We start from the raw sequence: 13382 nt of genomic DNA on the forward strand, positions 1-13382 counted from the left end.
GGCAATACCAAGATCTTCTTGTCTCATGTAGTGGCATTTATAAAGCATTTATAACTGTGTCTTTGGGCAGGCGGAGTCCACTGATTCAGGCATAGTGAGAACCAGGAGTTTTTCCAAAATTTTGACAAAATCTTTGTGACCTTCTTCCTCCCCTCAGATATATCAGTTAATCTTTCTTTGACTCGGTTTTGCTGTCTCTAGAAAAAAGATGACGACATGATATTGCTGCTGTAAAACTTCACTCACCATCTGCCAAAGTGCTTTGATATAATGAAATTTAAGGTGCTGCAGAACTGCCTGCCTTACACAATGGCTGTGAGCTCCTGTGCCTGGGGACTGGCCTCTAGTGGCTTATCCTTAGATAGGAGGGAGCAGCCAGACAGTAACAGCCTCTCTTGGCCTCTCGGAACACCGCTACACAGGTGAAATGTTCTTTGTGAACCCTCTCTGCTTTTCTTAAGGTGATGATATAATTTGGATGGATCAAATATGACTGACATTCAGCCTTTGAAGAAGAGAATGTTATTTGGTGGTTAGGAGTTGTGGTTTTGAGGACATTGGTGCTCATTTATGCTGCTCATTTATGTTATTTCAGACGAACTAGTAAAAGCTGCCTAGCATTTCTCTGTAAGACTTTGCTACAAAGCATGGCATCCTGCCAACTTTCAAAACCAGTGGATGGAAGCACTAGACTTGATAAAGAAATGTCATCTATAATTGTCGAGTTGATTTAATGGCCTTCTAACTGTAGGTGGTCACACAGACAAAGTGCATAGCTCTGCCAAGCAGATCTGGGAGTCCTCAGCAGTCATTGCAGTCTTTGTGGCTTTCAGCTTGTTTATAATATGGAAACCTGTTGTTTTCCTGGTTTAATCACATTACTTGAATTTTGCAGCCCTCGCTGCCTGTAAAGTGAGTTTTCCTTGCTTTCAAGCTTGATGTGCATTTGCTGAACCCCAAGGGCCAAGTGCTGAATGCCAGGCATTGGGCTTACAGATGCTTACACTAGCATGGTGATGCTCCTGCTTTTTTGTTTTTGCTACCCCTCCTCTTTCTCAGTTCATAACACTTCTCATTTTAATAGAACCACTGCTGTTTCTAGTGTAATTTTTCTTCTCTTCTTGTTACTGCTTTTCTGCTGGAAATTCTGCTTTACTATCACATATTGAATAACTGAGTGGCAGTTTGAAGTGAAGGTCAGGGCTTATTAATGGGCATCACTGATTCAGGTGTGTGTAAAGTAAGGAGAAATTTCCAGTGAAAATAGCCAGAGTTTTGCATGTATGAGATCAGAAGACTGGATCCTAGACTAGTAGCCATTTTACATATATTTAAATTGGTTTTGGCCTTCTAGTCTTTAGCAGAAATGTCTTCATATTTCAGAATTATTTGGAGCAACAGCACTCAAAATGAGGTGTCCCATGGAAATTTACAGTACAATTTATTGTACTTCCCACTTTATACCAAGTGCTAAATTCAATGCAATGTTAAAATGTTTAAATATGTCTCACAGAATATTGCTAAAAATAGGTTTAATAGTCACAGCCAATGTTCTTGTGTGTATGACAGAAGAGTTCAATGTGGCTTGTTTAGATATTTTTTGAGTTTCACCTCCTGCTGGTGATGGCAGATGTGAACACTGTTTAGCTGGAAAGTGACTGGGGCAAGAAACCTCCAAATACCTGCCAGAAAAATGAAATAGGATTAATAGATGTATATAGATCTGACTGTATAAACTGTTTTACAAGTGTGTTACTGTAAATCAAATTCAATGCGTTCGTTTGTTTTCCCAGTTTAAAGATCTTAAGCACATAGCATAAAAGGGAGAAGGTGGGGTTTGTGCTGCAGCACCTGGAGTGTGGTGATGTGGCCCAGAAGGTCAGAGGCTGAAGCTGAACCACTTTAAGCTTCACTCCTGCCCTGTCCTGCCCCTTCCTCCCACATGGAATAATCTCCCCGTGCTGTGGCTTGTGAGGACAGTGACCTACATAGGGTTCAGGTTTTAAAACTGTAATAAATCTGCTCCTACAGGAGACATGTGTTGTAATCTGTCTGGTGACGCAGTTATCCACTTTGAGTGTGTGCCAGTAATTATATGAGGCAGCCACGCGCAGAGTCAGTTCTGAAGAAATGTTCCCGTGGTCCTTTTCAGGCTGTTTACAGCCACCAAAAGATTCCATAGTTAGATAGCAAGCTTTATATGACAGAGATGCTGCTTTATGTTTGCAAGCAATGGGGTATTTTTATGGTGCTGCATAAATAATAAACACATGCAAATGGAAACTAACAACAAAAAAGTCAGGGGCAATAGATATCTGGTCTAGGAGCTTCTGTAGGTTCACTGATAAAAGCAAGAGCTATATGCCCTATTTGTGTGCCTGTAATTTGTGGTGTGTCTTTATCAAGTAAACGTTTTATCCATCCTTTGGGTGGAAAAATAATTTTGGGAAATATTTCTGAGAATTGCAAACTTAGGTGATGATCAGATTTTATCAGAGGTGTGGATAGCCAGACACTGCACAGCTGGCAAAGAGCAATGGAGTCCGGATGAATGCTCATGCTTAACTATTTTGCAATTGATTTTGGTTTACCATTTTCAGAATTCCATAGAATATTTCATTTTCTGAACCTATTTTTAACATTTTAGTAAGTGTTTCAAAGGGCAGATGGCTTCCCTGACTTGGTTTTAAGTATATCTACGAAACATAACTTTAAACTCTAGCAAAGACATTTACTTTGAAAGGACTTGTTTTCTCTTTCTAGGAAGCCTGTACTAGTTCCCTTCCCCCCAGCCTTACCAAGCAAGCCGTGCAAAGAGAAGTGGCTCCTGTGGCCACAACAGAAAACAGTTGAACCAGGCAAGCATTTGCTGAGAGCTTAAGCTGGAGTTTGTGCCAGGCTGGGTACACAAGCCTTACTGAGAGGCTTCTTTCTTCTGTCAGACATCAAAACTGTTCTTCTGTGGCCACAGGCAGGGGGATGCTTGGACTATGTCAGAAGCCATAAGTTAGACTACATTGATCAGATAGTTATGGCAGTGGGTGCTCTCCGAGGGTGCTGACTGCGGGTGAAACCGCGTGGGGGGGGAGGCAGGTAAATGTCATTGCATTAGCTGCAGCTGAACTGCTTTCCAGCCAGCAAGCGTGAACCTAGCATCTCACCTCTGCAGCATATAGCATTGCAGCACTGGCTGCTTTTCATGATTAGCTAATAACTGTCTGCATTGCAGGTCTGCATGCATGCAGCTTCATTGTCTGTATCATTAGCTGTGATAAGAAAAAAAAAAAGGCAAGCAAAAGGCACATCGTGATCTGGAGACATAAACACCGATATTCCTAAATAGGGTAAGAAAAGTAATATTTCCTACTGCTTTGCAGTTGATGTGGAGTTTATGCTATTTGTGAGCATAAAAAAACACTGAGGCTGGAAACCAAAGGCTTTTGCACCTTCTTCTTGTGAAGAGAAAACTTATTTTCTATGAGACATGCAGTTCGAGAAAATAGACTTCTGTTGAACTTTTAAAGTAGGAGCCAGCAGGGACTTTCCTTATGTAGCAAGGGAGGGGTGTGCAAGTTCTGTATAAACCATCATATCCAGGCCATGTGACGAAGTGAAAGGTGGTATCTCTTGAGGACAGGTGGTGAGAGAGCTTGGCCAGGGGTCTCCTCCTGCCTGTTTCTGATGGTAAAAAAAGAATTATGTAATGCATGAAGTTACTGTGAAACCCAAGCTCAGATCATGAGAGAAACCCTTAACTTATTTTTAGCAGTTTACAGGAACATTGATAAGCACCTTATTAACTTATTTATTTTGACTGTGTCTCAGCATCTACGAAAATCCAGATGAAAGGAAAATGAGCATCATATCTCTAGATATTGTGATGCTGTAGTGTAGGTGTCCAAATACTGATGTGTCCAAATAATGATGGAACCAGGTATGGAACTTTTGGCCTATAAAATTGTGATTATGAAGAGGAAACATATGGAAGACTGTCGTCTAAAATTCTGAAGGAGAGCTAGTGTGCTTTCATCTGGATTTCAGAACTGATGCCTTAAAAAAATCAATAAATCAAGTATAGGTTGCAGCTTTCTTATCCTAGCAGTTAATATTGCCGAACTTGGGAAGGCATTGTACTTCCATGTATTATATCAAGCTACTGCTTCAGTTCTTATTGTGGATTTAAGGGTCTAACTTTGGGCATGCAAGTTTGGAGATCTGTGAAGATTCTAAAGTCATGAGAATATATCCTCCTGTGAGAAGGAAAAAGTAACTGTGGTCAGGGTAGTCATTAGATCTTACGGGTGTATTCTTGCAGAAAAGATATATTTTCAGCTGAGTCCTACAGATGAAGTAAGTGGTTTCATAATTGAATATTAAAGCTTCTGGTACTTATCCTGGTCATTCCCTAAGTAGTTGTGTTTTAAAACTCTTAAAAGAAAATTACTTCATAATGGAATAATATAATTAAGAAATGAAGAGATTAAACAAGTGTCCATTACTTCCTCTTCTTTTCATAGAAGATTTCCTGCCTTGATAAAATATTGAACAGTTTGTGAGTGAGCACAGCTTTTTAGATTTTGTGTGCTGCTGTGAGCTCGTGAGGTGAGTGCAGTTGCTATTGAAGGATGTGGTACTAGTTGGAGGGCTAGGTATGACAAACTGGGTCAGGCTACCTGGAACCGTAATGCTCAAGTAATTCACAATATAATCTTGTTAATCGGCAGTTATTTTATCTGAATGCCTTATAGCTGGCACGAAAAAAACAGTAGTCTCTTCCAGCATCTCAGCAGGTTCATTAGATTAGCTTAGTATTCAGGCTGAACATTATTTTTATCAAATATACTATTACATTTTCACTGATTTGTTTGTTAATATGCCACAAAGTACTGTGATCAATCATTACAACTGATTTTATTTACCAAAATAATGTAATGAGGTATATCTGTTAAAGCTATATATATATTTGTTAATGTTTTTATATTCTATTTGTTTTATTGGAAAATTTGTTTGTTTGTTTAATAAATCTGCAGGCTCTTTTCCAGTCATTAGTTCAAAATAGACATGAAGGAGATTTTCTTTCAGATATATTCCATTTTGCTGCTTTTTTGTTATGGCCTTCTGTATAGCAAAGGGAGATTATCTTAAGTCCCTCAGAAGAATACGTTAGGTTTGTTTTCCACAGTTTTCACAAAATTTTTTTGTGCATTGGTGTAATGGAATTATTTCATACTGGGCTTTTGGACCAGGTATCTGTGGTTCCTTGACAAATTTCAGCATCAGGTTGGCTTCACTGTGTAATAAAACTATATGGTAAAACCTGTACAGATGTTGGCTGGTAGAGGCAAGCTCTCCTGGCCTGTTCAGTGCTGCAGGAAGAACAGCAGGCACAAAAAGAAAACAGCTCCTTCTTAACAAGGTTTTGTCTCACCAAGGCAAATTAAAATCACCATGTCACTTATCTGTGTTGTTTCCTGTCATGTGCTGCTTAACAGCATGTCTGTGACCAACTTTCAATACTCTGTCCTTACCACACACTTTCATCTTCTGCCCAATTTATTTGCTGTTACCAAATGTCAGTATTATATTACTGAAGCATATCCATGCTGGAGAATTAAGATAGTAAAATACAGACTGTGCTTTATGCTCCATTATAAGTTACATACTTCTATTTAGTGAGAAATAGTAGTAATCAGCAGGAATGGAAATAGAATTACAGTGCATTATGGTTCAGTGATGCAGAATGTTTTTACCTTGGAGCACCAGAGGATTAGTAATTACGTACCTATCACTTAGAAGGAGGAAAAAGAATGTCCAGTTTCTGGTGGTATGTGCCATTTCTTGAACTCTGCGTTCTCCTTGGAGGGAAAATCCCTGAAGTGAATCTGGCATAACAATACCAGCTCCTTACAGTGTGTGGCTCAGGTAAGAGTTGAATACTACGTTAGACCATATTTGTATGGAGTGCCTAAAGTCATAGCATCATCATATTGGAGGTGCTTCTAAAGCACTCTTGAGTACTGTAGATTTAAAATCATAATTCAAAATCAGAATGTGATAATTTCTTTCTACTGCATTCTGCAATTTTGCTTAAATAATCTTATTTAAAATTCAGTTGCCATTAGAAATGTCTTTATTCTTTGTTTATTAGGTATTGTATTAAAGTTTGCCAAAAGTGGCTTAGGCAGCAATCACCCTTACTCTTCAGAAAGTGCAAAAGATACTAAGATACTAAGCTTTTGTTTTGTCAATTGTTCTTAGGTAAAAATGGATAACTGATTTATTACAGGGTGGTTCCTCTCTTCCTGACAGTTGTGGGGTGTGGTTTTTGTTTGGTTGGTTTTGATTTTTGTTTTCATAGCTGTGGACATTCATTATTTTCTTCTACTGGTTATCTTAAACAGCTTGGTGTCTCTTTCTTTGTTGCACTGCATCTTACACAATTAGTTTGAGTGGTGAAAAGAATGATGTAAGTCAGCAGCTTTCCAGACTCTTGACGTTTCATAAACCAGTGTTTTATGGATGTTAATTTCTATATAGAGTTAATGGCTTGGAATTTGGGTTCCAGAGAGCAATGGTTTTCAATATTGCAAAATTGCGTTTTCTTATTGCTAAAAAGATCTCTTTGCTAGCTGTTTCTGTGGTCGCTGGAGGTTCATAAACCTCTTATATGCTTTCCATTGCCACAAGGTCACATTACTTTTGGGAACAGAGGTTCCAATGTGGGGGCAATAAATACTAGTGTTTACTTATTTTTATTAAGTAAAACTGTACCCAGTTTCACTATGATATTCATAATTGCACTGAAGGATGGATTTTTCTCAGGGTGTTTATTTTTTTCTGTCCTCTGAATCTCTTACTTGGCTGTGGTATTTAGTACTGTCACAAGAAAAATTAGATAGTTTTTTTCTTTTGTTTTGGAAATAAAATCATATATAGAAAATTCTATCAGAGAAGTTCTTATAAAAAATAAACACCTCTTACTAATTTGTTACAGTCTTTTCATTTTGTGTGTCTTCTTTCCTGGAGATCTGATGTGATAGTTGACTAGTTTAATTACTGCCTCTCCAAAAAGATGACTATTTGTAGAATCTAAAGTATATCATTTTCCTGTAGAGGGAGCCATGGTGGGAAGAAGACGAAAGTAAAGTGTTTGCAAATTAGCAGTAAAGGGTGCACACAAATACACCTAAAAATCTGCAGTCTTCTGACAGAAGGGTAGCTGCAAAGGTGCAAAATTCAGAAGATCCTTTTCAGAACCTCATCATTACTCAAACACAGACTAAGTAGATGTGTAGCAAGTTGAGTGTTTAAGGGAGATAAAGTAGAACGGCAGTTGCTGCCGTTTTGGTTCTTCTGGATGCTTACAGTTCTTGGGCTTTTTCCTCAAGTAGTCTCAATAGCCTGCTTCCCTGGGTTAGCAATAATTTTCTAATTAAGTGGGATTTCAAAGACAAATGTTACTTTCTCAGTGCCAAAACTTGTTACAGAAAGGATTGCTTACAGCAGATCTCCCAGTCGACAGACCAAGGAGAAGAAGAGTTTGCTGCTGCTGCAGCATTTATTGGCTCTGTAAACAGCAGTGCCCAAGTCTCACTGACTTTACAAATGTCAAGGCTATTCAGCACGCATAAGATTTACTTAATGTCCCAGACCTAAGCCTGGGAACCATTCAGCAATGGCAGATGTTACAGACTTGTTACCAGTATGTGGCTTAAAAATGCTAGTTTTATTGGACTTTGACCCACTGTCATCCTTATGAAAGTGCCAGTCCTACAGGTATTCAAGTATTTGACTCATCTGAAGTCATAGCACCTCAAAATATTTTCCCAGTCCCTCTTGTCCAATCTTTCTTAATGTATTGTAGATGCATAAAGGCTCAGTTTCTCAAGCATGTTCTTTAACTTTCCCTTCCTTTCTTGTGGTTGTTTTTGATGGGTGGTTTTTTTTTTTTTTAATTGTTGTTTTTTGTGGGGTTTTTGTTTTGTTCATTGAGCATAGAGTAGACAGTCAGCTTTCTGACTAATAGTTTTGGATCAATGTGCTGTGCTCCATCATGCCTGGTATTCTCCAAAAATTACATTCTCTAGAACTCAGGAAGAATGTGACTTAAGCTTGCTTCTTGAGCTTAGAAGAAAAAAGCAGTCCAGAAAAATAAAGAACACTTTTCATAGGGCCAGCTGTATTGTCTACAGTAATTTAATGTATTCTTCAGGCATTTTATAGACTTGAGAATCTGCAGATTTCCAGCCAAGCTGCAGAGGACACTAACTGCTGGGAACTGTGAACTCAGATGCATTTGTTCTTTCCTACTTATTTGACGTCCATTCCACCCATTTATGTGTCCTGCGCATTATGAGTTTGTTTTGTGTTTAGTGTTCTGCTGAAGAGTGATTGAGGTGAGACACTCCTGGGACGTGTCACCTAAGTTTAGGTCTCTTTGTTAGTAACATGATTGTCTAATAGCAGTTCTTTTTAATGACTGGGAGTTTCTTTTGATACTAGGTGATGCAGATGTATCTCCCATTCTGTGGCATTGCCATATCCAATGCCCAGCTATTTGCAGCTTCAAGGAAGGAATATGACAGAAGCAGGGTAAGTAAAAAATGTGTATTGGACCAATATCAAACCTTTGTCTTTTGTTCCTTCAGATTGCAGCTATGCATACATGATTGCGACACAGACAGTTTTAACTACATTTATTTCAAAATTGCATTTTCAACAGATCACTATCTGTTGGGAGAGCTTGGGAGAGAAACACGCTCGTGGTGGTGACTGTTGTTTCCTGATGTCAGTTCCATGTTTCGTAGTGCTGAAACAATTGCATTTGTAACACAGGCGGTGCAGGAGAGTGTCTTACCTTGGCAGAGATTCAAACTGTCATAAAATTCCAGTAATATCAAATCTTTGCCATCCTGAATTTGAAATATTCAATTGATGTGCAAATAATGGGAATATATCATTATAAAAGTAAGCAAGAAAAAAAATTTGTATGTGAAGGGTTTTAACAAGTCTTTGTCTGCATATGTACATTACTCATGATTGCTGATGCCATGTATGAGTTGAAACAGAAGGCTCCAAAGAAGTGAAAATAATGCTGAGCTCACGTATCATGTACTTCTCAGAGGTCTTAATTTTTTTAAGAAATAAAATGGTAATTTTGAGGGGTTTAAAATAATTTTTTGCCTTATTGTGCAGTAATGGGAAATTATGCTTTTGTTATCATGGATCAGAGCTCTAAAGCTTTTTTAGAAATACCACTTGTAGTGTTGAACCTCATTTTGCTTCACAAAGCAGTGGAAGCTACAGTGGGGTGGGTCTGTATATTGAGCACTGACATTTTTGTGTATTCAGGAATTTTGGTGCTTTCCATGTCTGGAAGCTAAAGCTTTCCAATACTTTGAAAACTAACAATAGCCCTTTCTAATAGCTTATGTATTTGAGGGTCATGATGCATCTGAGCTTGTCTTGTGTCCAGGTCTGACTACAGACCATTATATTTTGGGCTGGAGATGTAGAGGAGACTTGGGGGGTGAAGATTTTCTGTCAAATATTTTTTTTCTTTGATGTTAAAAAAAAAATAATTGTTTGACTACATAGAGACTTAAAATTTGCTGCAGATTCCAAGCCTGCAGGGAACAATGACAGACTTCTGAGGAGTCAGCATTTAAGCTTCTGAGGGAAGCATTTAGCAGAAAAGTATTAGGGACATTCTCATGCTTCATTAGAGAATGGTAAATTCTGGTGGTTGAACACATCAGGAAATTGGATTAGGGATACAGATTCTTTGTTTCTTGTTGCCGATTCAGCCATGCAGGCATAACAAATATTATTGTCATTCAACAGCTACAAGGTGGCCTGTACTTAACTGCATTTCTGACCTGTTGGTGGTCTTTAGCTTTGCCCTAGTCCATGGTTGAAATTAATTGGCAAGTAACACAGGATGGACAAGTCCCATACTTTGCCTTCCCTATCAAACTGGACACCAATTATGGCAACATCCAGTGACTGTGACCAATGTTTTGCTGATGACCACTCCATTAGGAGAGCTAAGACCACCAACATTTATATGATTACATGTATGGCTGTTCTTTAGTGTTGGTGTTCTAAACCAGAATAAAGGAAAAGGCACACTTCTTTGGACCCATGGTAAGGAGGAACATGGCCTGTTATTTTTAAAGTTGATGAAATGAGAGGGGAAGCCTTTCATTTTGAAACATGGTGTTTCACAGATGTGTTGTTAGTAGTATAGAATATGGAAGTATTGATGTGTGTTTTTGAACATGCAAAATGGGTAATAAATGAACAAAATGGAGTTTAAATGCACCAGCAAATTCAAATCAAGTAACTCAATCCATACTGTGCACTTGGAGAGTTGCGTTATAGTCATTGTTTCATTTTTGGACCACAGTGAAATAATTTGAAAGATTCCCATTGTTTGCTAGAAGCTGGATTGTGCCCAGTTTTGAGCTAAGAAATACTTAACTTCTTTCTTTCTTCAGATACACCCACCCCAGTTCTGATGCCATAATCATTACAAATGTTATTTGAATGAAGATTTCAATGGATCACTCATTATAATGAATCACAGAGATTATGTCTCCTTTGCTATGCTCAATTTATTTATTAATTCTGCAACCAATAGAAGAGTTTTCTGTTATTGTATGCAGGCTTTACTGGAAGTAGTGAATGACCTCTTCGAGGAACAGACTGACCTAGAGAAAATTGTCAAGAAAATTATGCATCGGGCCCAGACTCTGTTGAAGTGTGAACGGTGCTCAGTATTACTTCTTGAAGATATCGAATCACCAGTAAGTATGGCGGCACATTCTATAGAGAAGCTAATATTTAAGTAGTGGAGCAGCTGCTTTTATTGTGGTGAAGCTGTTTCATGTCATGCGTAATGCTGGACAGCAAATATTCTTCCAGCACATCATCATTAAATGTAGGTTTGATATAGACTGAATCTTTATCAGCACCACTGTTGTGGTTTAACCCCAGTAGGCAGCTCAGCCCCACGCAACCACTCACTCATTTTCCAACCCCAGTGGCATGGGGGGGGATTGGAAGGGTAAATGTGTGAAAACCTGTGGGTTGAGTTGAAGACAGTTCAGCAGGTAAAGCAAAATAAGGAATTCATATGCTACTTCCAGTCAACCCACAGATGTTTTGTCATCTCCAGGAAAGCAGGGCTCCATCACATGTAATGGTTACTTGGGAAAACAAACACCTAACACTGAAAGTGTCCCCCTTCCTCCTTCTTCCCCCAGTTTTTATTGCTGAGCATGGCATCATACGCGATATCCCTTTGGTATGACCCAGTCAGCTGTCCCAGCTGTGTCCCCTTCCCAATTTATTGTGTAGCCCCCAATCTATTCACTGGGGCAGCAGAGTGAGAAATAGAGGCCTTGACACTGTGTAAGTGCTGTTCAGCGCTAATGAGAATGTCCCTGTGTTATCAACACTGTTTTCATCACAAATCTAAAATGTGTCACCATGCAGGCTACTATGAAGAAAATTAACTCTATTCCAGCCAAAACCAGTATAGCCATTTTTTCAAATGGAAATGATGATTCCTTCTGGCAATTTGAAGGCATTTAATGGTTGTTTGTGAGTTAGATCCATCAGCAACTATCAGTGGTGTGATCCAGCTGACACACCGCAATTCTCAGTTGTCTGCGTGATAGAATTAGTACTTTCTCCAGAGCAGCTATGGCAGCTTAACTGAGAAGCAAGGTGCTCCTGTGGTCTGCTTAAAAAGAAAAATGACCTGATATCAAATATCTATGTGCTCAGTTCCTTTCACGGTATAGCCACTAGAAGGAAAGAAAAATCCTGTCTGTAGCTTTATTTACATTTACTGGGAATTTGTGACCTTGCTGACATTTTCAGGCTAATGACTTATCAAATGGGTGGTGCTTGCAAGCCATTTCAGAAACAGAAACAATCCCACCATCAACCAAATCTTTAATGCTCATTTTTAGAACTAACCTTTTCTGCATACATTCCAATAAATACCAGACATCTTTGTTGATATTTCTACAGTGTGCATACTTTTGCATCTGTTACTCTTGTTTAACTGTAGCAAACCGAAATACTTACGTAGTTTCTATTCTACTATGTAACATGTTACATCTTTATCAGACTGGTCACTCAGAAATGATGCATAAACTCATTAAGACTTTACCTGACCATCCTGTGTATTCAGCAGCTCACTGGGCTTTACAGTAATCTAATCACTGTCTTAACGGTAGTCAGCTCCTGAACTTATCTCATGAATGTGTTGGGTTTTTTTTTTTTGAAATCCAGTATTTTAATGTGGAAGAATAGCAAGACAATAAGGGTTGAACCTGCAACACGTGGAGTTTTCTCAACTACTTTTGGTGGCCAGTCGCCATGGGATTTGTTCCTTCCCGATAGTCTTTCATTTACTCTAGTTGTTGGCAGGGGTACGTTTGGGAGTAGCAATGTTTGCACATTTTAAGAAGTTTCTTTAATACTTCTCAAAATAAATAATGAGAACTGGTCTCAGTTCCTACATGATGAAAGTGCTGTGAAAAGTTAAGTCGTCTTGTTTTTTTGATCTAGTAATTTTTCACTGAGGTAACAGAAAATCCATTGGAAGAGACACATTTGCATACAAATGTCTAGATAGTCATGTACTTGTGATAGGACGTTCGTTATGCATTGAGCAGGTGGGCCAAAAATATGACTTTTGGCGTTACTGAAGTATGTTTGTTTTTTGCAATTGCTTCATCCAGTTGACCAAGGAATAATTATTGCAGAGCTCTGTTACGTTGAACAGATGGATGTAAGCTGCATTAAAGTATTTTTCAAGAGTTGGATTTCATGAACTGTTTTGACAGAGGCTTTCACTGGGACTTTGTTGTACTGCCATTCATAGGGTATGAGAGCCACTTTAAAATGTTTAACCTTATGACTATTAGTAGTAAAATATTTGTAGCTACCTTCAGTGTTTTCAGGCTACTCAACACAAACTATCCTCCTTTCTATGGATTTAAGAAGTTGTTGAAAGATAAAAATGTTGCTTGTGATTTAATTCTTTTTCCTGTCGAAGTATCTCTGGATTCACTGACTTTGTAACTGATTATTTATTGCTGGGCTATGACAATTCTAAATGATTATCAGAGACAAAATCATAGGTTTGTGTGTATGGCAGAAAAAAAAAAATTATTTCCTGGAGGAAAGATATATTCTCCTTTCATTTAAACTAATAGAAATTAAGTACTTTCAGTGGAGTATGCCCTAAATTAGACCAGCTTTCATAAAAGCAAGATTGAAGTATTTAATGTAAATATTCTCTATTATAGAATTTTAATGTTGCTAGTTTATTTTCTCTTTCTACACGCCCCCTCCCCCCCCCC

General features: G+C 38.4%; 1 protein-coding gene across 1 annotated transcript in view; it reads left to right on the forward strand.

Annotated features, from left to right (window-relative positions):
• Window positions 1–13382, forward strand: part of PDE11A (phosphodiesterase 11A) — a gene marked incomplete at its 5' end in the record, with an annotated part of 133790 nt that overhangs the window by 48016 nt on the left and 72392 nt on the right. Inside the window, 2 exons of the mRNA XM_082056014.1 lie at window positions 8503–8592; window positions 10668–10808. Of these exons, the coding sequence (XP_081912140.1) occupies window positions 8503–8592; window positions 10668–10808 (231 nt within the window). The remainder of the gene's footprint in view (window positions 1–8502; window positions 8593–10667; window positions 10809–13382) is intronic.

Source organism: Streptopelia decaocto, assembly GCF_964273445.1.
Source record: "Streptopelia decaocto genome assembly, chromosome: 6".
Taxonomy (NCBI): domain Eukaryota; kingdom Metazoa; phylum Chordata; class Aves; order Columbiformes; family Columbidae; genus Streptopelia; species Streptopelia decaocto.